The sequence below is a fragment of the Olea europaea genome, chromosome 7 (assembly GCF_002742605.1).
Source record: "Olea europaea var. sylvestris chromosome 7, O_europaea_v1, whole genome shotgun sequence".
Lineage (NCBI taxonomy): Eukaryota > Viridiplantae > Streptophyta > Magnoliopsida > Lamiales > Oleaceae > Olea > Olea europaea.
In genome coordinates, this window is record NC_036243.1 from 4,694,224 (window position 1) to 4,718,230 (window position 24,007).

The following is a 24,007-nucleotide window of genomic DNA, read 5'->3' on the forward strand; positions in this document are numbered from 1 at the left end:
TTCCCTTTCTTAGTAGCATTTTTTTTTTTTTTTTTGGGGGTCAAATTATCATTTATTGTTGAGGCTCTATTTTAATAGGAGGTTATTGGAGGCAATTGATGAGTACAAAGGCGAAGATCCCCTCCAACCATGGCTAGAGTGAGTAATACTTACAGCAATTTCAATTACATACTTGGTTTCTCATGTGAAAGCTAGGGTTTTACCCTCTAGAATTGTGTTTTGTTTCACATATTAAGGCTGTATGCATCCACTATTAATCAGACCTTGTTCGGCTAAGCTAAAAAGGTTTACTTAACAGTAAATAAGTTAGTTTTGAAATGAATAAATAAATTTTTTATTGTTGAAAATTGGTAAATATAGCCCATGTTTGGTTTGGATAGAAATTAAATTTTTAGTAGAAAGTTGGTGAAACGTGAGGTTGAAAGTTGATAAAAGTTGTGGTTTCCATAAAAAGTACGTTGAAAATGACTTTGAGGGGAAAAAAAGAGTTTTAAGAAAGGGGGCTGATAAAGGGTTTAATCTGTTCATTAAAATTCATAAACCATTGGTCAATATTCTTTTTTCAACCACATATTCCAATGGAGCCATAAGTACTATCCACTTATCTTGCAATCATTTTTATCTATTTATAAATTAAACCGTTTATAAATTCTTTCCAAACGAAGGATCTTAACTAACTTTTTTTTTTTTTTTCCTTATCTCCCTAACATGTTTTGCGCTAGAAGTTAATTTTTGCTTATTTTCTAGGCTTAGCCATACGTGCTCTGTAACTTGAATATTCTTAATGTTAATTGTTGTTATGAGGTTGAAAAAATAAAAGATAAAAGTTCTTGAGTAGAAATATGAGTTCCTTGTATTGCCCATCCTTTAGTTTCTGCAATACCTTATGACAATTAATGGCAGACATCAACAGTGATAGGACATAATATTAAGTGACTTTTATATGGGCCAACTGGGATATTATTTGTCTTTCATATTTAGCCATGATGTAAGTTGTTTTTGATGTTGTGGTTCATGTCCAATTAATCTTTGTGAAAGTGATAATGCTATGTATCGCATGTCTATTGGCCATTCTACGAGCATAAAAAATGTAGAGAAATTGATCTTAAAAAGTTAATCTTAATACCATAACTTCTCTTCATGTTTAGAAATATATTTATGATTTTTTATTTCGCATGATGATTGGGTAATTGTGGTGTTAAAAAATACTGACTGAAACACTCGTTTTTATGGGATTTTATTGGTATGAGATGCTTGTTTTCTGTTGAATCCTTCTGTGTTAATAATTCTTTCACACTCTTCAAACCAGCAATATAGGCAGCTTATTGAGTCACAACTTTGGAGTAATGTTTCTTACATCATTGCTCTTGCAATCTTGCACTAGCTCTAACTCGAAAAACTAAAATACATGGAGCTTCAGCAAGAGCAGTTCTAACTTAGCTTCAAATGACCAAGAAAGTTATCAAAGCAGGTTCAAATTTTCTTGGATTTAAAATTGACGTTTCCTTCTAACTTGTCCAAAGTTGCACACTGGCCATTAAATTGACAATTGAATGAGTAAATAGAGGATTTTTTCACAAAAAAAAAAAAAAAAAAAAAAAAAAAAAAAAAATAAAAGAATTTTTTAAAAAAAAAAAAAAAAAAAAGAAAAGAAAAGAAAAGAATTACAGTATTTTATCTGAAAAAATGTAAAAGGCTTGTTTTTACTTAGATTTTTTTGTTAGTCGCAATTCAAATGGAAAGGTTTGATGTGGAGCTCTGAGATGGCATAATAACTCTTTGACTTTGCTATAATTGATGATCTTTGGTGTTAGAAGCTATCGTGTTATTTGATTTAATGATGTAGGATCATGTTACCTTAAGTGATATTGGTATTATACATACTTGATGAAAACTTTTGGTACTAAGTACATTGTATTTTATCTTTTGGAATTTTAAAGGTGCATCAAATGGGTTCAGGAGGCTTTCCCTCCTGGAGGTGACTGCTCAGGACTAGTTGTGATTTATGAACAATGCGTCCGCACTTTTTGGCATGAAGAACGATACAAGGAGGATCTACGTTACCTAAAAGTTTGGTTGGAATATGTATGCTTACTTCATAGTGTTGCTTACATTTTGTGCCTCGTTTACCAAGACTGCATAATTTATATACTTTGTCATTTATTAATGCTTCTCTTATTGGTCCTATAGATGCTTCTGATAGTTACTTGATATATTTTGAATGAATAACAGGCTGAAAATTGTGTTGATGCTGAAGTCATATATAGTTTTCTCGAGGCAAATAATATTGGTTTGACACATTCGTCTTTGTACATATCATATGCTTTGCACATGGAATGCAAGCATAAAATTAGAACTGCGAATGAAATCTTCAATCGCGGGCTATCCATGTAAGATTTCTTTTTTCTTTTATGATCCAGAGTTAAATATGTTGATGAAAATACCTATGATAATTGTGTTTTTTGGTGTTTTCTTGGAAACTTCTAATTGTGATACATGTATATGCGAGGACTTCGCTCGGTCTTGTAAGTTATAAGTTCAGTGTCGCACATAGAGAATAAAGAGAAGTATCACGTAACATACTTGAAATAAGGTGATATGTTTAACTACTAGTCGTTTCCACATAATATAGGTTTTTAAGAAGGCTATATGAGTTAAGACACAAAATTATTTTATAAATCATTTTAATCTGGTTGGGCTTAATATATCCTTCCAAAATGTTTATATCAACAGTTTAACTACTCTTTAGTTATAATTTTGATGGGTTTGAAGTGAGAATTTCCTTTAACTTAAGTACTTTTGCTTTTACTAAGGCGCTTCAACGTAGATAGAACTGTAGTTGTCTTTTGATACTTTCATCTTTGTATTTTACTTTTCATTCAGTTCATAGATATAGTATTTATGTTTCTAGCATTCGTTGGATCCCCAAGCATTTATACAATTGTCAGCTTAATACCTAAACTTGAAGGTTTCTGTTTAAGGCGACCAACTCTAAACTTACCGGGGCAGTGTTAACAAATTTTAGCCCCTGTTTGGTCCCCATTATTTGAAATTTCAATGGTTGGAATAGTGTGTTTTGTAGAATGTGTGATTAAAAAGAAGAAAAAGTTTTGGGATTACGTGTAATATGATTTTATTAGAGAATGTGTGGTTGATAAGAAGAGAGAGGAAAATGAATTATACTTTTAATGGGGCCAAATGGAGGCTTTGAGTTTGTTGTTAATATTTTTAACTTTTCTTGTCATCAACGTCATTTCTAATTAATCGTGGGATTTGATCCAAGTGTAAGCTGATGTTATGCTGCTCTTATAGATATTCTCGTAACACCGATTGCCAATAAATTTTTAATGAGTTAGAATAATTTACAGCAGAGATCTTGTAAATATTGTAAAAATTTCATGAACTACTGTTGCTGTGGAAATTTTAAAAATTGCTATAGCATGTGATTCTAAACCAAAATTTCCAGTTTAAAGTCTATAATCTTTTCTGGGTGTTCATCTCTCCTTTGATAATTATGCTTTTGTTAATTTAGAGCAAATCTAGCAACTTCATTTTTCTTGTTAGTTGTGTAGAATGCTTATGGCATATAGGCTATAGTGGAAACGGATATTGAAGGAGTTATTCAGAAGATTTCACACCATTTCCACAAAAGCTGACCCATGATAAATAAGCTTTTGTTAATTAGAGACAATATGGAAACTTATCTTTTCTTGTTAATAGTTAATTAGTCGTAATGTTGACCAGATATAGCTTAAAGTGATATTGAAGAAGTTTTTACATAAGAATCCACGCTTCTGTATTTCCTTTTTCAATCGCACAATAAGCAAGCCTTATGTTTTTTCTCTTCCTCTTTTTCTTTCGTTTTTTCCTCCTTTTTTGTCTTTTCTTTGTAGCTAAATAAATCCGTGTTTAAAATTTCATATTTTGCCATGTCAGATGATTTTTTGGTCCTTATGATTCTCGTAATGAAGTTGCAAAATTGATTCTTTTTGAATTTCTTTACCTACTAGGAATGCTCAACCAGTTGAGAAACTGAAGGCTGCCTTCCAGAAATTTCTCACTCGTTCGATGAGACAACCAAAAGCCTCAGATGTATGCAATTTCTTTTTGCCTTTTGGGTGCTTATTTTACTTTTCATTTCCTTTTATGTCGTTCCTTGATTTGGTGGTTCTGATCTCAGAAATGCCAAATATACCCTTCAATACATGCAGAGAAATCAAAATTCTCTTTCGGGGGCGTTGCCCCCGACCCCCCACGAGGGTCGCTGCCCCCTTTGTGCGCCCCGAAGTGGCGAAGTGGCAAACAATTTTGCCTAAACGGATTGAGTCGAGCTTTTGAGTATTTGACCGAATTCGATACGAATTTTAATCGATTTTCAATTCTCAATTTATTTAACCAATATCCAACAGAAACTTATCTTTTCTTGTTAATAGTTAATTAGTCGTAATGTTGACAAGATATAGCTTAAAGTGATATTGAAGAAGTTTTTACATAAGAATCCACGCTTCTGTATTTCCTTTTTCAATCGCACAATAAGCAAGCCTTATGTTTTTTCTCTTCCTCTTTTTCTTTCGTTTTTTCCTCCTTTTTTGTCTTTTCTTTGTAGCTAAATAAATCCGTGTTTAAAATTTCATATTTTGCCATGTCAGATGATTTTTTGGTCCTTATGATTCTCGTAATGAAGTTGCAAAATTGATTCTTTTTGAATTTCTTTACCTACTAGGAATGCTCAACCAGTTGAGAAACTGAAGGCTGCCTTCCAGAAATTTCTCACTCGTTCGATGAGACAACCAAAAGCCTCAGATGTATGCAATTTCTTTTTGCCTTTTGGGTGCTTATTTTACTTTTCATTTCCTTTTATGTCGTTCCTTGATTTGGTGGTTCTGATCTCAATATTTTCCTTGCCAATTATCAGGAGGACATAATGGAGAGCCATTTACCATCTCGAAGCTTTGGAACTGTATTGGCTAGGGGAGAAACAAGTATGTTACATCTATCTTTCTGCCTTTTGAAATTCGGTTTGTTACATCTATCTTTCTGCCTTTTGAAATTCGGTTGTCTAATACTTATATTACAAACTGCAGGAAACCAAGCTTCCCAAAGTTTTGATCTTTCTAGGAAAAAAATGAAGATTGACAGGTAAGCACATCGATTATATGTTTGAAGGTCCTCCAGCTGGCTTGCTTAAATTAAACTTGTAAACCAGTACATCTCCATAAACTAAGAGCTGTTTAGAACATATTTTTCTAAAATCAATTTTCTTAGAAATCGTTTTCAACCATACATCTCATAGACTCAACTTTTATCCACATTTTAACCACACATTCTCAAAAGGCAATCATTTTTCACTCGAAAAATTCTGTGCCGAACAAACTGTAAATCTAGTTATCCTTCCGCTTAATTTTAGCCAAAATAACAAACGCAATGAAGGAAAGAAGAAAGGCTTACTTTTCTTCTATTTCTTCTTCTCTTGCCACAACTGCTTTATTTGATCTCTCTGTTCATCATTACTTCAATATCCTAAATACCACCTCCATGACTAACTCCATCAATCCTCAGCTAGCACTTCCCGATCTCCATAACAAACTAATAAATCTTCTGAAAAACAAGTATTTCTATTTATGACACTTAATAATATCATTTACAATTCTATCTTATTTAACATTACCTCCAAGCGATTGTCAAGACAAAATAACCTTTCAGAATTCAAAAATATGAAAGCATTGGATCTTGTTGCATTGGAAGGGACTAGGGTGAGGATTCTATATATTAGTTGGTGATTGAAAAGTTTTTATCCTTTTTATTGCCTTACATTTAGGAGTGAGAAAGGTGTAGTTTTGTATGAGGTTATAGCATCTGGTGAAGGAACCGTTTTGAGGTCTGCCCCTTGAAGGAGGTTTATAATTTTAGTCTTTTGTTTACTTTGAGCAGTAGGGGTTTCCTGATAAGTGGGTATCTTTGTCCCTATGGTCTAGTTTTGCGAGACACTTATGACTTAATCACGTCTAGGCTACAAGAATCATGCAAATTAATGTAGCTAGCTGGTTTTTAATACCATGATGGTTTAATTTCTAGACCCCTCATGGGAGTAACTTGCCATACTCAAAATAATTTGCTTCACACTTAATATCTTCATTAGATGCTACTCCATGACGGTGAGCTACTAGAGGGCTGTAAAAGAATCCTTTGAATTAGGTTTGCTTAGCTCATTGAGATGAATACGTGAATGCAATATCTATTTCAAAATACTTCACTTTTGATGTTGCTGATGAAATCGTGCAATTCAATATTATTGACAAGCTGATATGGATTTTGCTCTGACGCTTATTTTGTCATTCTATTTCTTTAGGACTCCTGGAGCTTCGTTATCCATTTATAAAGATAGCAGCCGGGATCCAACATTGGGTCCTCAATCAGAAATGTCAAAATCAGAAGTAAAAACTTGGCACTCACTCGGTGCTCGAGCAGAAAGAAATAAAGAGAATAATGCAATTCCTTCCAAATGGACATCAAATAAAGTAAGTACACTCTGAATTCTAATCAACTCTATCGTGATGAAGTAGCAAACAAGCGCTGAAGTTAAAACTACTTCCAGATTCCCCAAAGACCTAATACAAGAATCGGAAGACCAGCTGCAGGCCCGCGCATTGAGATCTTTGTGGATGAGGAATGTTCAGGGTAAAGTATATAAACACCACCAATCAAGCATTTTCTTTTTCAGTGTAATATAAAATGAATTCTTTTTCGATCATTCAATTTAATTTATCTATGGTCATTTCTTACAGAGCACGTAAGGCAGACAATGAAGGGGACAGCAAGTCTTCAGCTCTGCAGCTTAGATCTGGAGACGGTAGAGATCTCAAGAAGTGAGTGACATTATTAAGTTTTTCTTCATACCAATAATTCTTTGTTCAGACGTGAATTATAAGTTTTTGAATGGTTGCGCAATGAAGGAAAGAAGAAAGGCTTACTTTTCTTCTATTTCTTCTTCTCTTGCCACAACTGCTTTATTTGATCTCTCTGTTCATCATTACTTCAATATCCTAAATACCACCTCCATGACTAACTCCATCAATCCTCAGCTAGCACTTCCCGATCTCCATAACAAACTAATAAATCTTCTGAAAAACAAGTATTTCTATTTATGACACTTAATAATATCATTTACAATTCTATCTTATTTAACATTACCTCCAAGCGATTGTCAAGACAAAATAACCTTTCAGAATTCAAAAATATGAAAGCATTGGATCTTGTTGCATTGGAAGGGACTAGGGTGAGGATTCTATATATTAGTTGGTGATTGAAAAGTTTTTATCCTTTTTATTGCCTTACATTTAGGAGTGAGAAAGGTGTAGTTTTGTATGAGGTTATAGCATCTGGTGAAGGAACCGTTTTGAGGTCTGCCCCTTGAAGGAGGTTTATAATTTTAGTCTTTTGTTTACTTTGAGCAGTAGGGGTTTCCTGATAAGTGGGTATCTTTGTCCCTATGGTCTAGTTTTGCGAGACACTTATGACTTAATCACGTCTAGGCTACAAGAATCATGCAAATTAATGTAGCTAGCTGGTTTTTAATACCATGATGGTTTAATTTCTAGACCCCTCATGGGAGTAACTTGCCATACTCAAAATAATTTGCTTCACACTTAATATCTTCATTAGATGCTACTCCATGACGGTGAGCTACTAGAGGGCTGTAAAAGAATCCTTTGAATTAGGTTTGCTTAGCTCATTGAGATGAATACGTGAATGCAATATCTATTTCAAAATACTTCACTTTTGATGTTGCTGATGAAATCGTGCAATTCAATATTATTGACAAGCTGATATGGATTTGCTCTGAAGCTTATTTTGTCATTCTATTTCTTTTAGGACTCCTGGAACTTCGTTATCCATTTATAAAGATAGCAGCCGGGATCCAACATTGGGTCCTCAATCAGAAATGTCAAAATCAGAAGTAAAATCTTGGCACTCACTCGGTGCTCGAGCAGAAAGAAACAAAGAGAATAATGCAATTCCTTCCAAATGGACATCAAATAAAGTAAGTACACACAGAATTCTAATCAACATTATCATGATGAAGTAGCAAACAAGCGCTGAAGTTAAAACTACTTCCAGATTCCTCAAAGACCTAATACAAGAACCGGAAGACCAGCTGCAGGCCCGCGCATTGAGATCTTTGTGGATGAGGAATGTTCAGGGTAAAGTATATAAACACCACCAATCAAGCATTTTCTTTTTCAATGTAATATAAAATGAATTCTTTTTCGATCATTCAATTTAATTTATCTATGGTCACTTATTTCTTACAGAGCACGTAAGCCAGACAATGAAGGGGACAACAAGTCTTCAGCTCTGCAGCTTAGATCTGGAGACGGTAGAGATCTCAAGAAGTGAGTGGCATTATTAAGTTTTTCTTCATACCAATAATTCTTTGTTCAGACGTGAATTATAAGTTTTTGAATGGTTATATTACAGGGAGACTGAGCTATTAAGGGAGCATCCATTGCGTAATTTCCCTTCGAGTTCTCTGCCCAGATAAATCAAGTACAAGTCTATTACTGTTGTGGTGTGTGGGATCAATGAATGGATTAAGATATTTCCGAAACTTGATTGTTATTGTTAATGAATTCGAGGGATACAATATTTTCCATTTGGGTTTCATATTTGTTTCAAGAGTGAGAAGGATTCTTCAACAACTGCATTTCCCCACGCAAATCTTAATTTTCATTATTATTAATTTTTTTTTGGTTCAGTAAATGTGAATTATATTGATAAAAAATGACTTACAATTACATCGGGCATACCCGGGCTAACATGTTCCATTCAGTCCACATACAACTACACCGGGCATTCTCGGGCGAAACAAACAAAATACAAATAAGGGGGCACAACCAATAGAGCTAATGACCCATGGCTAATGACTCATATTGAATCAAAACATTCCGATACAAAGAAAACATGATTTTGTATAGTGTGTTTTGATTTTTAGAACAATACTATTAATACATGGTTTGAGATTTTCAAAAATCTTTTTATTCCTTGTCATCCAAATGTAGTAGATGGTAGTAGTAAGTGCAATATGTTTTGTTTTGCTGTGCCAAGATGTTCCCCATCTTTCCTTTTTGATCCATTTTAGTGCACTAGACAATGTAGACATAGACCTTCGAAGACCCACCCAAGCACGGACTTTCTCCTAAACTATACAGATAAATGGGCATCCAAAGAATAAATGACTAGCTGTCTCATCCACAAGTTCATAGAAATAGGATTTGCGGTCAATGTGTAGGTAATTTAATTTGTCCTTTGTGAGCAATTTAGATTTGGCTGCCAACCACATGATAAAAACATGCTTTGGTGTCATATATGCATTCCAAACTAATTTAGCCCAGATCACCTTTGTCCCCTTCGGCCTAAAAAACTCATATGCAGCAAAAATATTGAATCTGTCATCACAAGTCTAGCTGGACAGCTTATGAACAGCCGCATATTCATTTTGTTTAGCCCTCAAAATGAAATCTCTAATCTCCAGCAATTTTTTAATAAGAGGCGAATCATCTTTCCTTAGCAAAACATCCCAAATACTTGCCCCCTTAAGATAAAGTTGATTGACCCAACCTATCCAAAGAGTGTCATTTTGAAGAATGTTCCAAAGTGTTTTTGCAAGTAGTGCTAAATTCCAGCTTTTCATGTCTCTAAAACCAAGGCCACCTTTATCTTTCGGTAGGCAAACATTCCTCCAAGCTACCAATGGCTTCTTGGATCTCCAAAGAAAATTACGGCATAGACTAATTATCCTTGAGATAATTGTTGCCGGGATAGGAAAAATAGAAAGCCAAAAATATTCAACACCTTGAAACACCACCCTAATTAACTCTGCCTGCCTTTCCCACATAAGAGAAAGATGAGCGAGTCCAAGCACCAATATAAGTTGCAATTTTATCTAAAAATGGGGCATAGCAACTAACTTTAAGCTTCACGGATGCAAGTGGAATACCCAAATACCGGAATGGCATAGTAACCTTCGGGATATTAGTGAGTGCTTGAATTTCTTCAAGTTCTTGCCCATGAATTCCAGCTGTAAATAAGCTGGATTTTAAAGTGTTCATCCTTAAACCCGATGCATTTCCGAAGTTGGATAGACAATCCATTAAGATTTGCACCGACATGATATCTCCCCTTGCAAAGAGCATTAACTCATCCACAAAAGCTAGATGCTTAATCTTTAAAGGGCCACATTTGGGTGATAATTGAATTTACTATCATTGGAGGTAGCTTTAATAATTCTCAAAAAAATATTCAAGACATAAGACAAACAAGAAGGGTGAAAGATGGTCACCTTGTCGGAGGCCTTTCCTTCCCCTTAAAGAAGTCATGTATGCTCCCATTCAAAGCAACGGAGTATGTTAGTGTAGTAACACATTCCATAACCCATTCGACAAATCTACTCGGAAAACATAACCCTTCAAGAACTTCTTTAAGGAAATCCCAATTTACCAAATCATAAGCTTTCTTTAGATCAATCTTTGAAAGACATCTCGGAGCAACTCTTTTTCTATTATATTGTCTCATAAGTTCTTGGGCAAGATGGATATTCTCCGTCATACTCTTACCTTCAACAAAAGCGGTTTGTGCTTGATCAACAATAGTCTTCAAAATAGGCCTCAACCTGGATGCAAGTATCTTAGAGATCACTTTGTAGATTACATTGCAACAAGAGATAGGTCTATGATCCCCAACATTCGGTGTGTGATTAGACTTCGGCACCAAAGTAATGATCGTGTGATTGATTTGTTTGAGGAGAGATCTAGATGAGAAGAATTCTTTGATAGTCTCCACAACATTATCACCAACAATCCCCCAAGCTTTCTTGAAAAAACAAGATGTGTAACCATCTGGCCTGGGAGATTTATCATCTCCAATGCCAAAGAGTGCTTCCTTGATTTCTTGGCTAAAAATGTCTCGAGTAAGTGAGTTACCTTGTTCCAATGAAACCAAAGGCCCATTCTTCAAAATGTCCAGCTCAATGGGACGAACGGGGCAGCTTGTGCCAAGCAAATTGCAGTAAAATAGGATAAATTTCTGAGCAATTTTGAGAAGTGGTGTATGTCTCATCCTCCTTAAGTATGGTAGCAATAAAATTCCTCCTTGTGTTACTCTTCATCCACGAATGAATAAATTTGGTACACTTATCACTTTCCTTAAGGAAAACAATCGTTGCTTGTTGATAGTAAAAGCTCCTTTCCGCTTCACATAACCCCATGGCTTTCTTCCTCAATTGTGCCACCATGAGTTGATAATGCACATTAGCGGGCTGATCATGTAGCCTAAGTTGGGCAGCCTCCAGCTCTCTTTTAGCATCATTTGCTCTAATAGAAATGTGTCCAAAGTGTTTAGCATTGAGCTCTTTCAATGCTCCTTTCAAGTTATACAACTTCTTGCAAAGTACAAATTGTTTCGTTCCCACAACATCAAAAGTCTAGCATACTTGTACAAGTCCATGGAAATCCTCATGATTTGTCCACATGTTAAAAAATTTAAACGGCTTCCTTGTGCTCTTCCCTCTTTCAAAAATAGATACAACACATGGAGAATGGTCGAAAAGACATCCCGAAGGCAAAAATTCCGCTAGGCCATAGATACCGTTTTGTCCCCAAACATCATTCACCATAGCTCTATCAATTTTACTCCAAACCGAGTTATTAGTCCATGTGTAAAGACAACCAATGGACCTCATATCCGTAAGACCAACATGTTGGCAACAATTAGCAAAGTCCTTAATTTCATAAGGGGTCATCTCCACTCCATTGCTCTTCTCATCAAATTTAAGTACATTGTTAAAATCTCCAAGAATCATCCAAGGCAATGAAACATTAGTGCTAAAATCCATAATGTTACACCATAGTGGCCTCCGGCTAATAATTGTATGGAAAGCATAAACAAACTAACATGAAAGGTATATGAAGTTACCTTACAAGTAGCAGTACAATGGATGACTTGTGATGTAATCTCCAACACTTCCAATTTGACTTTGAAAGGATTTCACAAAATCAATAATCGCCCTGCTTTGTGAGTATGAAAATTGTTTGCTTGCATCAATCCTTCGAATTTATTCCACATAACTCGGTTCAACTTTAGTTCCCCAAGTTTCTTCTCCAAAATACCGATAACATATATATCATGTCGCTTCATGAAGTGACGAATCCCATTTTGTTTAAGGGGACGGTTCAAGCCCCTAATATTCCAAGCTCCGATTTTCATGATGATGAAGCAAGGGATATACCCTTCTTCCTATCTTTCATAGTTATAGTCTTTCTTTGCTCCTCAAGCTTCCCTTTTAGTTTATCATCACTAGTAGCCTTAGTAGTTGTGTCCTGCAAAATTAATGAACATTGTCCCCCATTTCAGCCACTTGATTTCCATCCTTTTCCATCATCGGGGCAAGAGTAATCCTACCTTGAATGTGTCCATGGTGCCTTCATTTTTTCTTATTGATCACCTCAGTAAATAGGATTTTATTATCATCTGCCTGGTGACTATGCTGATTTGTACCTTGTCAGCCTGCTCCTCTTGTGGTCGATTATCACACCGTCGACCAACAAGATCACGCACATCCCCCTGAAGCATGCTGGTCCCAACAATCTGTCCAATCTGAGACGCATTGTCTCCTGCAATCTGCCCATTTTTATCAACCTAGTTTTTTTTGGAATTGGCCTTAACAACCTGATTCTGTTTTCCAGCTTGGGTATTTAAGGAGCATGAAGTTGTCATGTGCCCAAACATCTTACATATTCTACAAAATTTAGGTTCGTGCTCAAAGAGGATTTCTTGCTTCCTTAATTTACCACTAGGAGACCTTATCTTAGCTACCCTCACAAGATCTATAAATGCATCGGCTTCAACAAGAGCTCTAGCATAGGATAGTCTTCCTTTAGTGGTAGTGACCTTATTAGTAGAAATAGGCTTACCCACCTTAGATACAATTTTACCCAAAGCATGTGTGTTCTAGAACTCCAAAGGCAGACCTGGTAGGTTGATTCAAACGGGCATCATGCTCACTTCCTTTTCATCAATCTCAAAATACCGAGGCATGACTTTAAGCATTAATGGTCTTCCAAAGACAAAATATGGACCTCCATGTAACACCGATAATCTTTTCGCATCCCTCTCAAATTTAAAGACCAACCATCCACTAGAGTGAACAAAATATTGATACTGAATCTTCTAAGAATCACACAATTGGAGTAAGGCGTTTTTCCCTAGGAATCTACCAACAAAGTACCCAACGAACCCAAATCCCCAAGCCATCTCTACTTTTTGAGATCCATTTCACATAGGACCACTTCTTCCGATTGATTTTCAAAAGCTTGTAACTTGACATCATCAACAAATTTTCGATTATCCTCGAGAAGGTTCACCTAAGGTACTTTCTCACCTTTTTGTCCATCATTCCTAGCATCATTAACCACTTGTTTTTTCTTCAATTCAATAGTTTGAGGTACAAAGTCAGACTCGTCGGATGTTGTATCCTCTTCCCCAAGTGTTAAAGAAATGCTTGGAGAGGCCTTGATGTCCTTTGCATCCTCCACATGGATGTTGCGGGAATTGATAGGTGTAGCAATACGCTGAAGTGGAGGAACAACACGGCCTTGGTTAGAAGAAAAATTCCCTTCAGAATCCAGCTCATAATCAACCTAGGCTAGAGCAATGTTTTTTTTAAGAGGCAGTCCACTATGTTGGGCCACATTGGGTTTTTCCTTAGCCATTCCAACAGATAAAATGAACACAAGAGGCCCAAACAAGAGGCAAGCCCACGTGCAGGGTAGAGAAAAAGTCCAAGGTAATATTATAAATTATTTCCCAAAAAGGGAATAGACCCAACAACTACTTTGACCAATTGTCCAAACTGAAAACCAACAGAGCAGAGCAGACTGAACACAAATCAAACTCAAGATTTAAATTTGAATAAAAAAGTACCTATACATACAATCAATCGTGCTCCCTGTCCCGGCTTGGGGACAAGGATAAAAATAGGGACGCCTGTCCCCAAGTCGGGACAGGGGATTTTATCCACATGCAATATACATACAGCCTTCAACCCATGGAGATGAAAGTTCAACCCCACCGACGATCGAAAGAACCAAAACCAACCGCTGAAAACAATCAAACCAGAAATCTGCCTATGCACTGACCTAAACTAAGCTGGAAGGACAGTTTGAAATAGCACCTCAAACTAAAAACTTGCAAACCTCACTAAGAAAAGCACACACAATGTTCAATTTCACAGTATGAAAGCAAAAACAAATCCAAAGACAAGAAAAACTCAGATTGCAAGAGCCAAGAGGCATCAAAGTGAGTGTCTCACTCACTAAGATTGAGAGTTTCTCTCTATAACCACTTGTTCTTGTTTAACTGTAGGCTATTTTTAGCATTAATTTTTTTTTTTTTCACTATTATTCATATGCTGTCTTGATGTTGAAAGTTTGGTTGTGGGATTGTTACTTTCTTCAAAGGATTTGTCACTAGGGGATTGTGAAGTGGGCTTGAGCCATGACGGCGTATCATAGGACTAGACTATTCCTTACATAGAAGTAGTAGATAAGATCTCCATATTGGAATAGGTGTTCGGATTGAAATTGCAATTCTAAGAGCGCAATGAATCCAACTGTTGCACATTCTCTCTTTGGTTGAACCCCAACTTCATTTTAAACCATGTCATTTTGTGGATGAGTTCAAGGAAAAACTTAAGGGTGCCAAGAATGAGTCGATTACTATCCTCTTGGACCTTATTGCTCCGAACTCGTTAGTAAGCTCTTGTTTGGGCTCCATTAATTTCAAAATGCTTTTTTTTATTCTTTTCAATTACATATTTTTTAATAAAATAATATTGTAAGTAAATTTTAAAAAAAATTCTTCTATTTTAGTCACATTCTTCAAAAAAATTTATTACTAAAAAGTACATTTTTTTCTCAAAAACCAATTATAACGGAGTTCAAACGGGTGTTAAGAAAACCATCAAGTAGATTATGAAAAAAAGAAGAGTGCTACCTTGCACAGGCTCTGTGCAACAGAGCCTATACAGGTACACATACATGGGGTGGACCCCCATGTGAGATGCCCTGTGCAGGCAGGGTTGTACAGGAGGCATTTCTCTTAAAAAAAACTTCAAGTACAATAAAATGAAAAGTTAGGATTTAAATATTGAAATAATAGGCTAGGGCTCAATCTATAAATAGGCCATAGGTTGAAAAGCTTATCTTGTTAACTAATTGTCACAAACAAATAAATAACTATTAATGATGGAAAATTCGATAATTAACAACAAATGTAATAACTTGAAATTAGCAAATGAGTTTTCTAGACAATCTAATTGTAACTTTAACTTATGCAAGACTCTAGAAATCTATTCGACTTCAAATGACAGAAACTACTAGAACATTTTCAACTGACTTTTGAAAAGCTTGAACCCCCAATTCATGTCTAAAGTAGACAAATTTCTCAGCTGGTATGGTTTAGGTAAAAATATCAGTTAGTTGCTCTCCCTTGCAAAATTCCATGTTCGTGTCACCATTCTCCACATAAGAATCTCTATATGTTTGACCGAGCATGACAAACAAGTTGTTTGTTGTTATGGCCGACTTATTCACAGAGTTATTGAAATTTTCTACTAATGTTTCATGTCACTGTTGAACTCAAAATTCGAAAAATAAAGTTCAGGCCACCTCCCCGTTCACCTGAGCATTATTTGCATGTTGAACACATTGCTAGGGTGTAAAAGGTCTTTTGTCGGGAAAAAAGGTTCGACAATTGCTTGCACTCTGCGATCAAGTCAATTGTGGGTGCAAGAGAAAAGGGGTGGGGATTTGGTTAGGGGTTAAGATGTTTTAAAACATACCTTTAAAAAATGTGTTGCAATGAACTCACATACTTAGGAAAATGGGTCAAGTGGGGTTGATTGATTAAACCCAAGCCCAGGACGAGGTCGACCCAATCTAATTAATCAAATCAATTGATGTCGAATTGCCAAACGTGGAACCCCTCCGCCATGTCTTGGATAACCAAGAAATAGCCTCGGATCCCAAGTAGAAGACATCGCTTGAAGTACTCTATTATTATAATTATTTTATTTTGAAATATAAGAGACCGAAACTTTTAGCTCTTTGACATATCTCATGATTCTTTTTCTGTAGCGAAATGATTTTTTCTTGGCTTATCCATGAATCTTGAAACAACACCAACATAATTAACAATATTCGGTCTTCTATTTAGAGTAAGTGATGGCTCATTTGAATTTTTTTAAATCTATGTTGCTGAAAATATTGATCAATTATATTGTTCCATGCAGCCTTTCAAAGTCGATACACCTTTTCTTCTTTTCCTTTGATGATATAGACATATGGTTGCTCTGTGCATACTTTGTTTAATTTCTCCATTTAGAAAAGCTAATTTTACGTCCATTTGAAAATTTTGAAAATTTATTTGTGCTGTTATTGCCAAGAAAGTCTTATAGTCTCCATTCTTGCAACCGGTGTGAATCTCTTGGTGAAATCAACTCCAAACTGTTCAGAATATCCTTTTGCAACGAGTCTCACTTGAATGTTTGAATCGAGTAGTCTTACTATATTTGGTCTTTTACACTTGTTTCAGCCCAATTATTTGCTTTTCTTGTGGCTTGTCTACTAATTTCCATGTTGCATTTTGTTGGAAATTTGTATAGAAAATGATTATTTAAGTGAAAATCGTTAGACGGTGAATGGGAAATTGAAGTTGCTTAAATATGTGAAATTGTCAAAAAATTGTATAGAATATTATGGAATATTCTAGAACCTATTTGAACGAGGATTATATCTTTCCGAAATAATATTTTTCAAAAGTCATGTCCTTTTGAATATGTATTTTTCAACAAGACTTGTCTTTTCAGATATGACTTTTCATTGAATTGTCTCTTTCCTTTTTCGATCACTATATATAGTCCTCATATGTTTGGTGGAATTTTCATTCATCACTTCATCTTAGCATTATCACATTAATACATATTCACTTTAATAACATTTGCATTTATTTTGAGTTGAATTTCATATAAGAGAGTTCAAAAATTAATAAGTTGGTTGATTTACGTAATTTGGATTGCTGTTATTGCAAGACATGATAGTTGAATTTTAAGAGATAAATGCCAAAAAATCATTAGCACACATGCATGACATTATCATTGTAGGGAGCAAGAGTTAAACTTTTACTTCGATCAAATTCAAATTTATGCATTTCTTGTTCCCACTAATCGGAATACAAATTATGCATCGACAATTTTCCTAGCAATCTTCTTGATCATTTTCATTTTCCTATCTATTGCTTTCACCCAAGCTTGATTATAGATGCTTCTTCATATTTTGTGGCTAATATGCAAGATAGACGACATCACACTGTTCATAAAATTCTTGCAAATTGTGAGTCTTCCTAGTAGGGAATGAGTCCAATGATGAATTTGGACCTCTGACCCTTTAAATTTCTGCCTCAATAAAAATTGGTGGGCTCAATTCTTTATCGTCCCATGTACACGGTCGAGTTAATAAATAATGAAATCTATCTGGAGATTATTAGCTTTTCTGACCACCACTGTATCCAATGAAGAACCATTTTTCTCCTTTTTCATCAATCTTCCCTTTGTTTTGTGCTGGAGCTGTTAATGAGATACGTACCCAAAAACTTTAATATCTTCAACTTTTGACTTCTTGTACCATGCGTCATATGGTGCCATGTTATGGACAAATTTCGCACGCGATATGTGTGTATATATCCTTTGAGTAGGTCTACAGTAGGGGAATCATAGTTATAGCTTTGAGAGACATCAACTTCCACCTCTTTCAGGGGGATTGGTTTCTCACTCCCTCCTTATGCTTTGAAAGTTATCCTACTGCATTTCTTCCTCTTCTTGATTTTTCCTAGAGCCTCTATAGTGAGGTTGAAAGAAGTCAGGATTAGGAATATTTGGGAGCATTTTGCATACAACTTTAGCTTGCATTTTGTGAAGGAAGAGTCGCATGATTGCATTTTTCCGTGCCAAGTTCCTCATGTTGGTAGTCATGACTACTACCTCTCTGGTGAGGCATGTGTCAGCCAACGTTTATCTTCGATGATGGGGTCATCAGCGTTGGGCATCTCCAATCGGGGCCTCATTTTAGTAGGCCTCTCTTGCTTGTCTTCACGAATTAGTTTCGTCTTCTTCACTCATGCTAATTTTCGAATCAAAATGCCTCTTTTCTTTAAGTAGTTTGTTTGTTTCTTCAAAGGGTTGCTTTCTTTAAGGATGAGGCCAAGATATATGCTTATTTTTCAAGGAAAAATACTTTGATATGGGGGTCAATGAAGATGCTCATTTTTTAAGGACAAATGCTTCAAGATTCTACCTCTTTCCTTTTTAAGAAATAGGGACCCAAAGTTGGAGATTTTCTTGGAAGATTTCTACAAAGCTTCCACTTGTTCTTCCGATAAGATCAATACTTTTTCAAGGGAAAGTATGTGGTTTTTTCAGTAGTTTTTTTTACTCAAGGGATTCACTCATGATTAAAGTGTGATTTCCCCTCAATTAATCTCTTGACTTTCAAATTCAATGGGACCCAACTTTAAAGAACTCTACCCCTCTCTTATTCATGTGTATGTTATTTGCACACTTGAAAACTACGTTAGATTGAATAAGATCGTATCTCTGATAGGGTGTGATGATCGTGTGCACTCTACCATTAATGTCGGACGATGAAGAATATATTTGAGTGCGGAAGATATACAATGGATGAAAATACGGGTGGTAGGTTGAAAAGAGCATTATCAAGATTGTGAGTATAATATTGAATTACCTTAAGATGTCACTTGGTGTGGTAATCTTGCATTATCACAACTTTTTATCAATTTTCAACCTCATATTTTATTAATTTTATCAAGATTTACTAAAGTTCGATTTTTAGCTAAATCAGACACTGGCTTAGATTTTCTCACAATCGAAAGTATCAGTGTAGCGTTACATCACACTCAACTCTTACAAAACATAAAGTCAGTTCAAATCACTTTACATTTCTCTTCATTCTACTTAAAATCATTTACGATTCGATGATAAAAAAAAAAAAAATTAGCATAATTTTCTCTAGGTTCCGCATTTTAAGTTTGATATCTATATGTTTCAAACCAATCATTTATTGCACTTATTTCCTCAACTTTTCAAAACTGTGTCTCTCAAGTCCCTAACTAACGAAAAATATTTTATTCAAACATTAAATAAATGTGTGACACTTATTTGATATTGTACTTAAATGACACATTTTCTTTATTTAACAAAATTCAAATGATTACTTTTAACTTTCATTTAGATTTCGAATATGGTAAAAAAAATTAGTGTTAGCATGTATCCTTTATTTTAACCTATCTTTGACATCACGTTAGTGTCTATTAGTTATTTAACATTTAAATAAACATTTTTAGGAAATATAAATGGTATAATTTCAAAAGAAATAAGTGCAATAAATAATGCTATTTGAAATCACTCACTATCGCAATCGTCTTACGTAATATATACGCGATGGTTAGTGATTTGATATATAAGATAATAAAAAATTATCATATCAATATGTTAAATCGCAATCTGCCACATGGAATACTACCTAGAAAGATTATCACAATGAACAATTATAAATAGCATTACTCATAAATAATAGGTTGACAACATGCATGGCATGTACAAAAGGTTTGGGGACCCTTGTGAAATTTACAAAAAGTTACTAGCACCGTAATCTAGAATCTTCTTTCCCATTTACCCAATTACCCTTCAAAGTTTGAGGCATTTCAATTGTCTGCCTTCTCTCAATTTCATCGATCGACCCTTAAAACCCTAGCTGAGTAATAATCTGTACTCAATTGATCAATCAATAATCAATAATGGCGGAGCACTTGGCCTCCATATTCGGAACGGAAAAGGACCGGGTTAATTGCCCATTTTATTTTAAGATCGGCGCATGCCGCCATGGCGACCGCTGCTCCCGCCTCCACAACCGCCCTACTATCTCGCCGACGCTGGTCCTCGCCAATATGTACCACCGTCCAGACATGATAACCCCCGGCGTCGATCCCCAGGGTCAGCCCATCGACCCCAAAAAGATCCAGGAGCATTTTGAGGATTTTTATGAGGATATATTTGAGGAGCTTAGCAAGTTCGGCGAGATCGAAACCCTCAATGTTTGTGATAACCTCGCTGATCATATGATTGGGAATGTTTACGTTCAGTTCAAGGAGGAGGATCAGGCTGCTGCTGCTCTCCAGGCTTTGCAGGGGAGGTTTTACTCGGGTAGGCCCATTATTGTGGATTTTTCTCCGGTTACTGATTTTCGTGAGGCTACGTGCAGGCAGTATGAGGAGGATAATTGTAACCGTGGTGGCTATTGTAATTTTATGCATGTGAAAATGATTGGGAGGGAGCTTAGGAGGAAGCTGTTTGGGAGTCACCACCGCAGATTCAGGAGAAGTAGAAGCCGCAGTAGGAGTTTGAGTCCCCCACACTACCACAGGCGAGAGAGGGAGAGGGACCATGATCCGCGTGATCATCGCAGAGGGGATTATCGGGGTGGTGGTGGTGGGAGGAGGAGTGGTAGTGACAGACATGGGAGGTACGAGGGAGAGAGGAGGAGGCATGGGGTGAGTCCTGCTCCAAGGAGGAGCAGGAGTCCAGTGAGAGAAGGAAGTGAGGAGCGTAGAGCTAGGATTGAGCAGTGGAACCGCGAGAAGGAGGAGAAAGAATAGTTATGCAGTTGCTTCGGTTGCTCCGTTTGCTCCGTTGTCCATCCTTCAACTTCAGATGAGGGTGTAAATGGAGCTGGCTAGTTATGCAGTTTTTGTACTTCTGGTGATTGTTCTAGTTATATAATTTTTATGCTTATAAAAAACTTCATAATGTTGTTTTCCTTTCACGAGATTATGATGGTTAATTTGGAAGATAAAAGCCAATGTCTTTCTTTTTGTATTTTTCCTCTTAAATCTTGTAATTGAAGACTGGTGCTGATGTTTATAGTTCTTTTTACAAGGGCTTAACATGCTTCATTGTGTTATCGTAATGCTTATATATTTGCTCCTGTTGTTCTTTGATGTGAAATTTTTGTGCAGTACTTGCTGTATTTCTGGTTATACGTTTTTTTAGATTTTCATATATTTCATAATTACAATGAGTTGTCATAATTGCTAGGTGATGATTTATACATGTTTCTGTTCCGCACATACTTATTGATAAGCTCCACATCAAGAGAGGACAGTAACAATGCATCCATTCTGTGCCATTACATTTTCAATGTGGGTTTTATAACTGTCCCATCCTTAAGTACCTTTTTGTGCCTATAAATAGTCGCACTTTTGATCAAGCAAGTGTGGTTAAGATTTTTTTGTCTTAGTTTTATCTTCAATCCCAATACCAATGGTGAATCTTCTCAAGGCTTGTTTTTTGATTACCTGAAAATGCATGTTTGAGTTACTATTTTGACAATTTTGTCGAGACCAAGTACCTCTAAATACGATTTCGTTTACTCAGTTCATGTGTTTTTAAGGTTCACAGTGGGAGTTATGGTGGATCTAGAGTAAGTGCATGTGTATGATGGAGTTAGTTGCAAATGTGAGATGTAATGGCGGAAGTAGAGCAGAGTGATGGACAATAACGAACATATTTTAGGAAAAGTAAGTAGCTTAGATATTTTTTGTTTTGATGTAATTAGAATGGATTTAGCCCTTGCTTGGGGCTCCATTAAAAATTTTTTTAGGAGAAAAATGTATTTTGGAATAGTGATTTTTTTTTTTTTTTTTTTTTTTTTAGAATGTTTTTTTTTTTTTTGAAGAATGTGTATTTTTTTTTGGATTTACGTGTAATATTTTTTATTGGAGAATGTTTGGTTGAAAAGAAAAGAGAAAAATCTATTTTGAATAAAATGGAACCCCAAACAGGGACTCATTTTGATAAGGCCTTCATATGATTAAATTTATTAGAAGTTCCTTCAATTTAACTTGTTTACAAATTAATAAAATAAAAGAGCATCAGGGATTCAGTTTGCACCTTGCCTACGACTTTGGGAAAATTAGAATCACATTTCGTACTTGTGAATTTATCTTGTTTTCTTACTTTTCTCTTTCACTGCAGTACTTGATCTTTCATTTTCTATATCTTGTATCACAATCTTTTTCTCTCCCGTACGTTTGCTTTCCCATTTTGCATCTTAGTGGATTTCCTATGATAATAGTCTTGCATCAATGCTTGGTCTTAAGTTATTTTCTTTCTTTCATTTGTTACTTTAGTCCTTGGATTAGCACATGATACACATCCAAGATGAGGTTTCTTGATACATGTTATTTGTTGATAACATAATTTTTTTAGTCAATGAGAGTAGGAGTTTAAATGATGAGTTACAATTTAAGAGTCTGGAATCTAAGGTTTTAAAACTAAGAGACAGACGGTATATGAAAATGTCATTTTATTGATAGTAGAAACAGGATATTTGTGGGGTCACTATAGAGGATCATGTTTGTTTTTAGGTGTTTAGATTTGATTATTAACAAGAAAGGAGCAATCGAAGATGATCTAATGCATTATCTGGATGAAATGGAGAAATGCTATAGGAAGGAATTATGTATGATTGAAGAATTCTTGCAAGGTTTAAACATCAATTCTACAGGATATATCTTAAACATGCTATATTTTATGTACTGAGTGTTGTTTGTTTGTGGACAAAATGTCTATAGGATGAATGAAGTGAAAATGAGGATGATATTTCACCTTGGAGGTGCCTAATGAACTTCAGAAGGGAAATAATACTGGTAGTTAAGAATTGGAGGGTGGGCAGTGTGTTGGTAGATAAGAATTGCCTCAAGTACGTGCAAACTTTTGTGGCGTTGCAACTTAAGGTTTGTTTCAATGTTGGTTTGCTGTTCATGAGCCAGCAAAGGACCCATACTTTATTTCTGAGCTATCTGATATTCTGTGGCATTGTTATATTCTTCTAAATATAAATGTGTCGATGAACTTGTAGATATATTAAATAGTTTTAGAAACATATGGTCGTGCGCCTGAGAAGTTTGAAGTTCATGTATTCTAGTGCTATTTCTGATTTGAGCTCAAATGATCATAGCCATTTACCTAAGACTGCAATCTGAGCACATAAATCCCCAAGCCGAGCAATTGGTTTTAAGTACATAGCGTAATCTGATTTTGCTTTGCTACGTCTCTTGATTCATCTGTGATGTGGGAATAACATATGAGCTTTGTCCTTTGTATTAGGACTTGTGTTTTTCCTTTGTCTGTGAAATAAATTCGATACAAGGCTGGATAGATGAATGGAATAGAATGAGGATATTAGTGTTTTGTCTATCATACATTTAACAGGTTTCATCAACAAGAATCACCGATGGGAAATATGTAATCAAAATTAGTATGGATTAATTTTATTTGCATCTTTGGATAAATTATACAGAAGTTTTGCTGGATGGTTTGTTGAATTGTCTTAATTTCTTGAATGATGCCCCCTCTCTCAGATGCGCTCACCTTGTAAGCAGCAGTTGCGATTACATCTGGAGTGCTAGCTAATGAAGGTAAGAAGAATACAGATTTAGCCCCTAAAAAGCCATGTACAATCGGAATTGTCTTGCTTGACTCGTGCCTTTATTCTGTAATAATAGCACCAGATCATTCTGGTGGCATTTTCTCGTGTAAGATTGAAGAATAACAGTCGAGGTGTTCACATTTGGTACTTGATAAGCCCAATTAAATGAATTATGTGACATTGTATTTAAGTAAATTTATCATTTAATGTCATACATTTGTCACGTAGATTGATGTTTGATATCAGTGGTGTTGAATAGTTTTACACTTGGAGATTGAGGGATTGTTTGACATGATTTTTACTTTTGCTTTTGTTTTTACTTTCCGTAAAAGAATTTTTGGAAGAAATTATCATAATTGTTGTTTAAAAACTATATTTTAAAAGCACTTTTA

At 35.4% G+C, this 24,007-nt stretch overlaps 3 protein-coding genes across 3 annotated transcripts in view; 2 read left to right on the forward strand and 1 right to left on the reverse strand.

Moving 5' to 3' along the window:
• Positions 1 to 8,712, forward strand: part of LOC111397791 (mitotic spindle checkpoint protein BUBR1) — an 11,466-nt gene extending 2,754 nt beyond the window's left edge. Inside the window, exons 2-11 of the mRNA XM_023024771.1 lie at positions 79 to 138; positions 1,941 to 2,085; positions 2,233 to 2,390; positions 4,011 to 4,092; positions 4,916 to 4,982; positions 5,085 to 5,139; positions 7,873 to 8,041; positions 8,119 to 8,201; positions 8,313 to 8,393; positions 8,479 to 8,712. Of these exons, the coding sequence (XP_022880539.1) occupies positions 79 to 138; positions 1,941 to 2,085; positions 2,233 to 2,390; positions 4,011 to 4,092; positions 4,916 to 4,982; positions 5,085 to 5,139; positions 7,873 to 8,041; positions 8,119 to 8,201; positions 8,313 to 8,393; positions 8,479 to 8,542 (964 nt within the window). The 3' untranslated portion in view covers positions 8,543 to 8,712. The remainder of the gene's footprint in view (positions 1 to 78; positions 139 to 1,940; positions 2,086 to 2,232; positions 2,391 to 4,010; positions 4,093 to 4,915; positions 4,983 to 5,084; positions 5,140 to 7,872; positions 8,042 to 8,118; positions 8,202 to 8,312; positions 8,394 to 8,478) is intronic.
• Positions 8,713 to 9,460: 748 nt separating this feature from the next.
• LOC111397792 lies at positions 9,461 to 11,890 on the reverse strand. The gene is made up of 5 exons (XM_023024772.1): positions 11,582 to 11,890; positions 11,259 to 11,479; positions 10,340 to 11,158; positions 9,969 to 10,179; positions 9,461 to 9,880 (listed from the first exon to the last, which is right to left on the reverse strand). Exons 1-5 carry the CDS (start codon positions 11,888 to 11,890, stop codon positions 9,461 to 9,463), a joined length of 1,980 nt encoding a protein of 659 aa, XP_022880540.1.
• Positions 11,891 to 19,801: 7,911 nt separating this feature from the next.
• LOC111396743 (splicing factor U2af small subunit B-like) lies at positions 19,802 to 21,123 on the forward strand. The gene has a single exon (XM_023023239.1). The coding sequence runs from the start codon at positions 19,924 to 19,926 to the stop codon at positions 20,779 to 20,781; it is 858 nt and encodes a 285-aa protein (XP_022879007.1). The 5' UTR covers positions 19,802 to 19,923; the 3' UTR covers positions 20,782 to 21,123.
• The last annotated feature ends 2,884 nt before the right edge of the window (positions 21,124 to 24,007 follow it).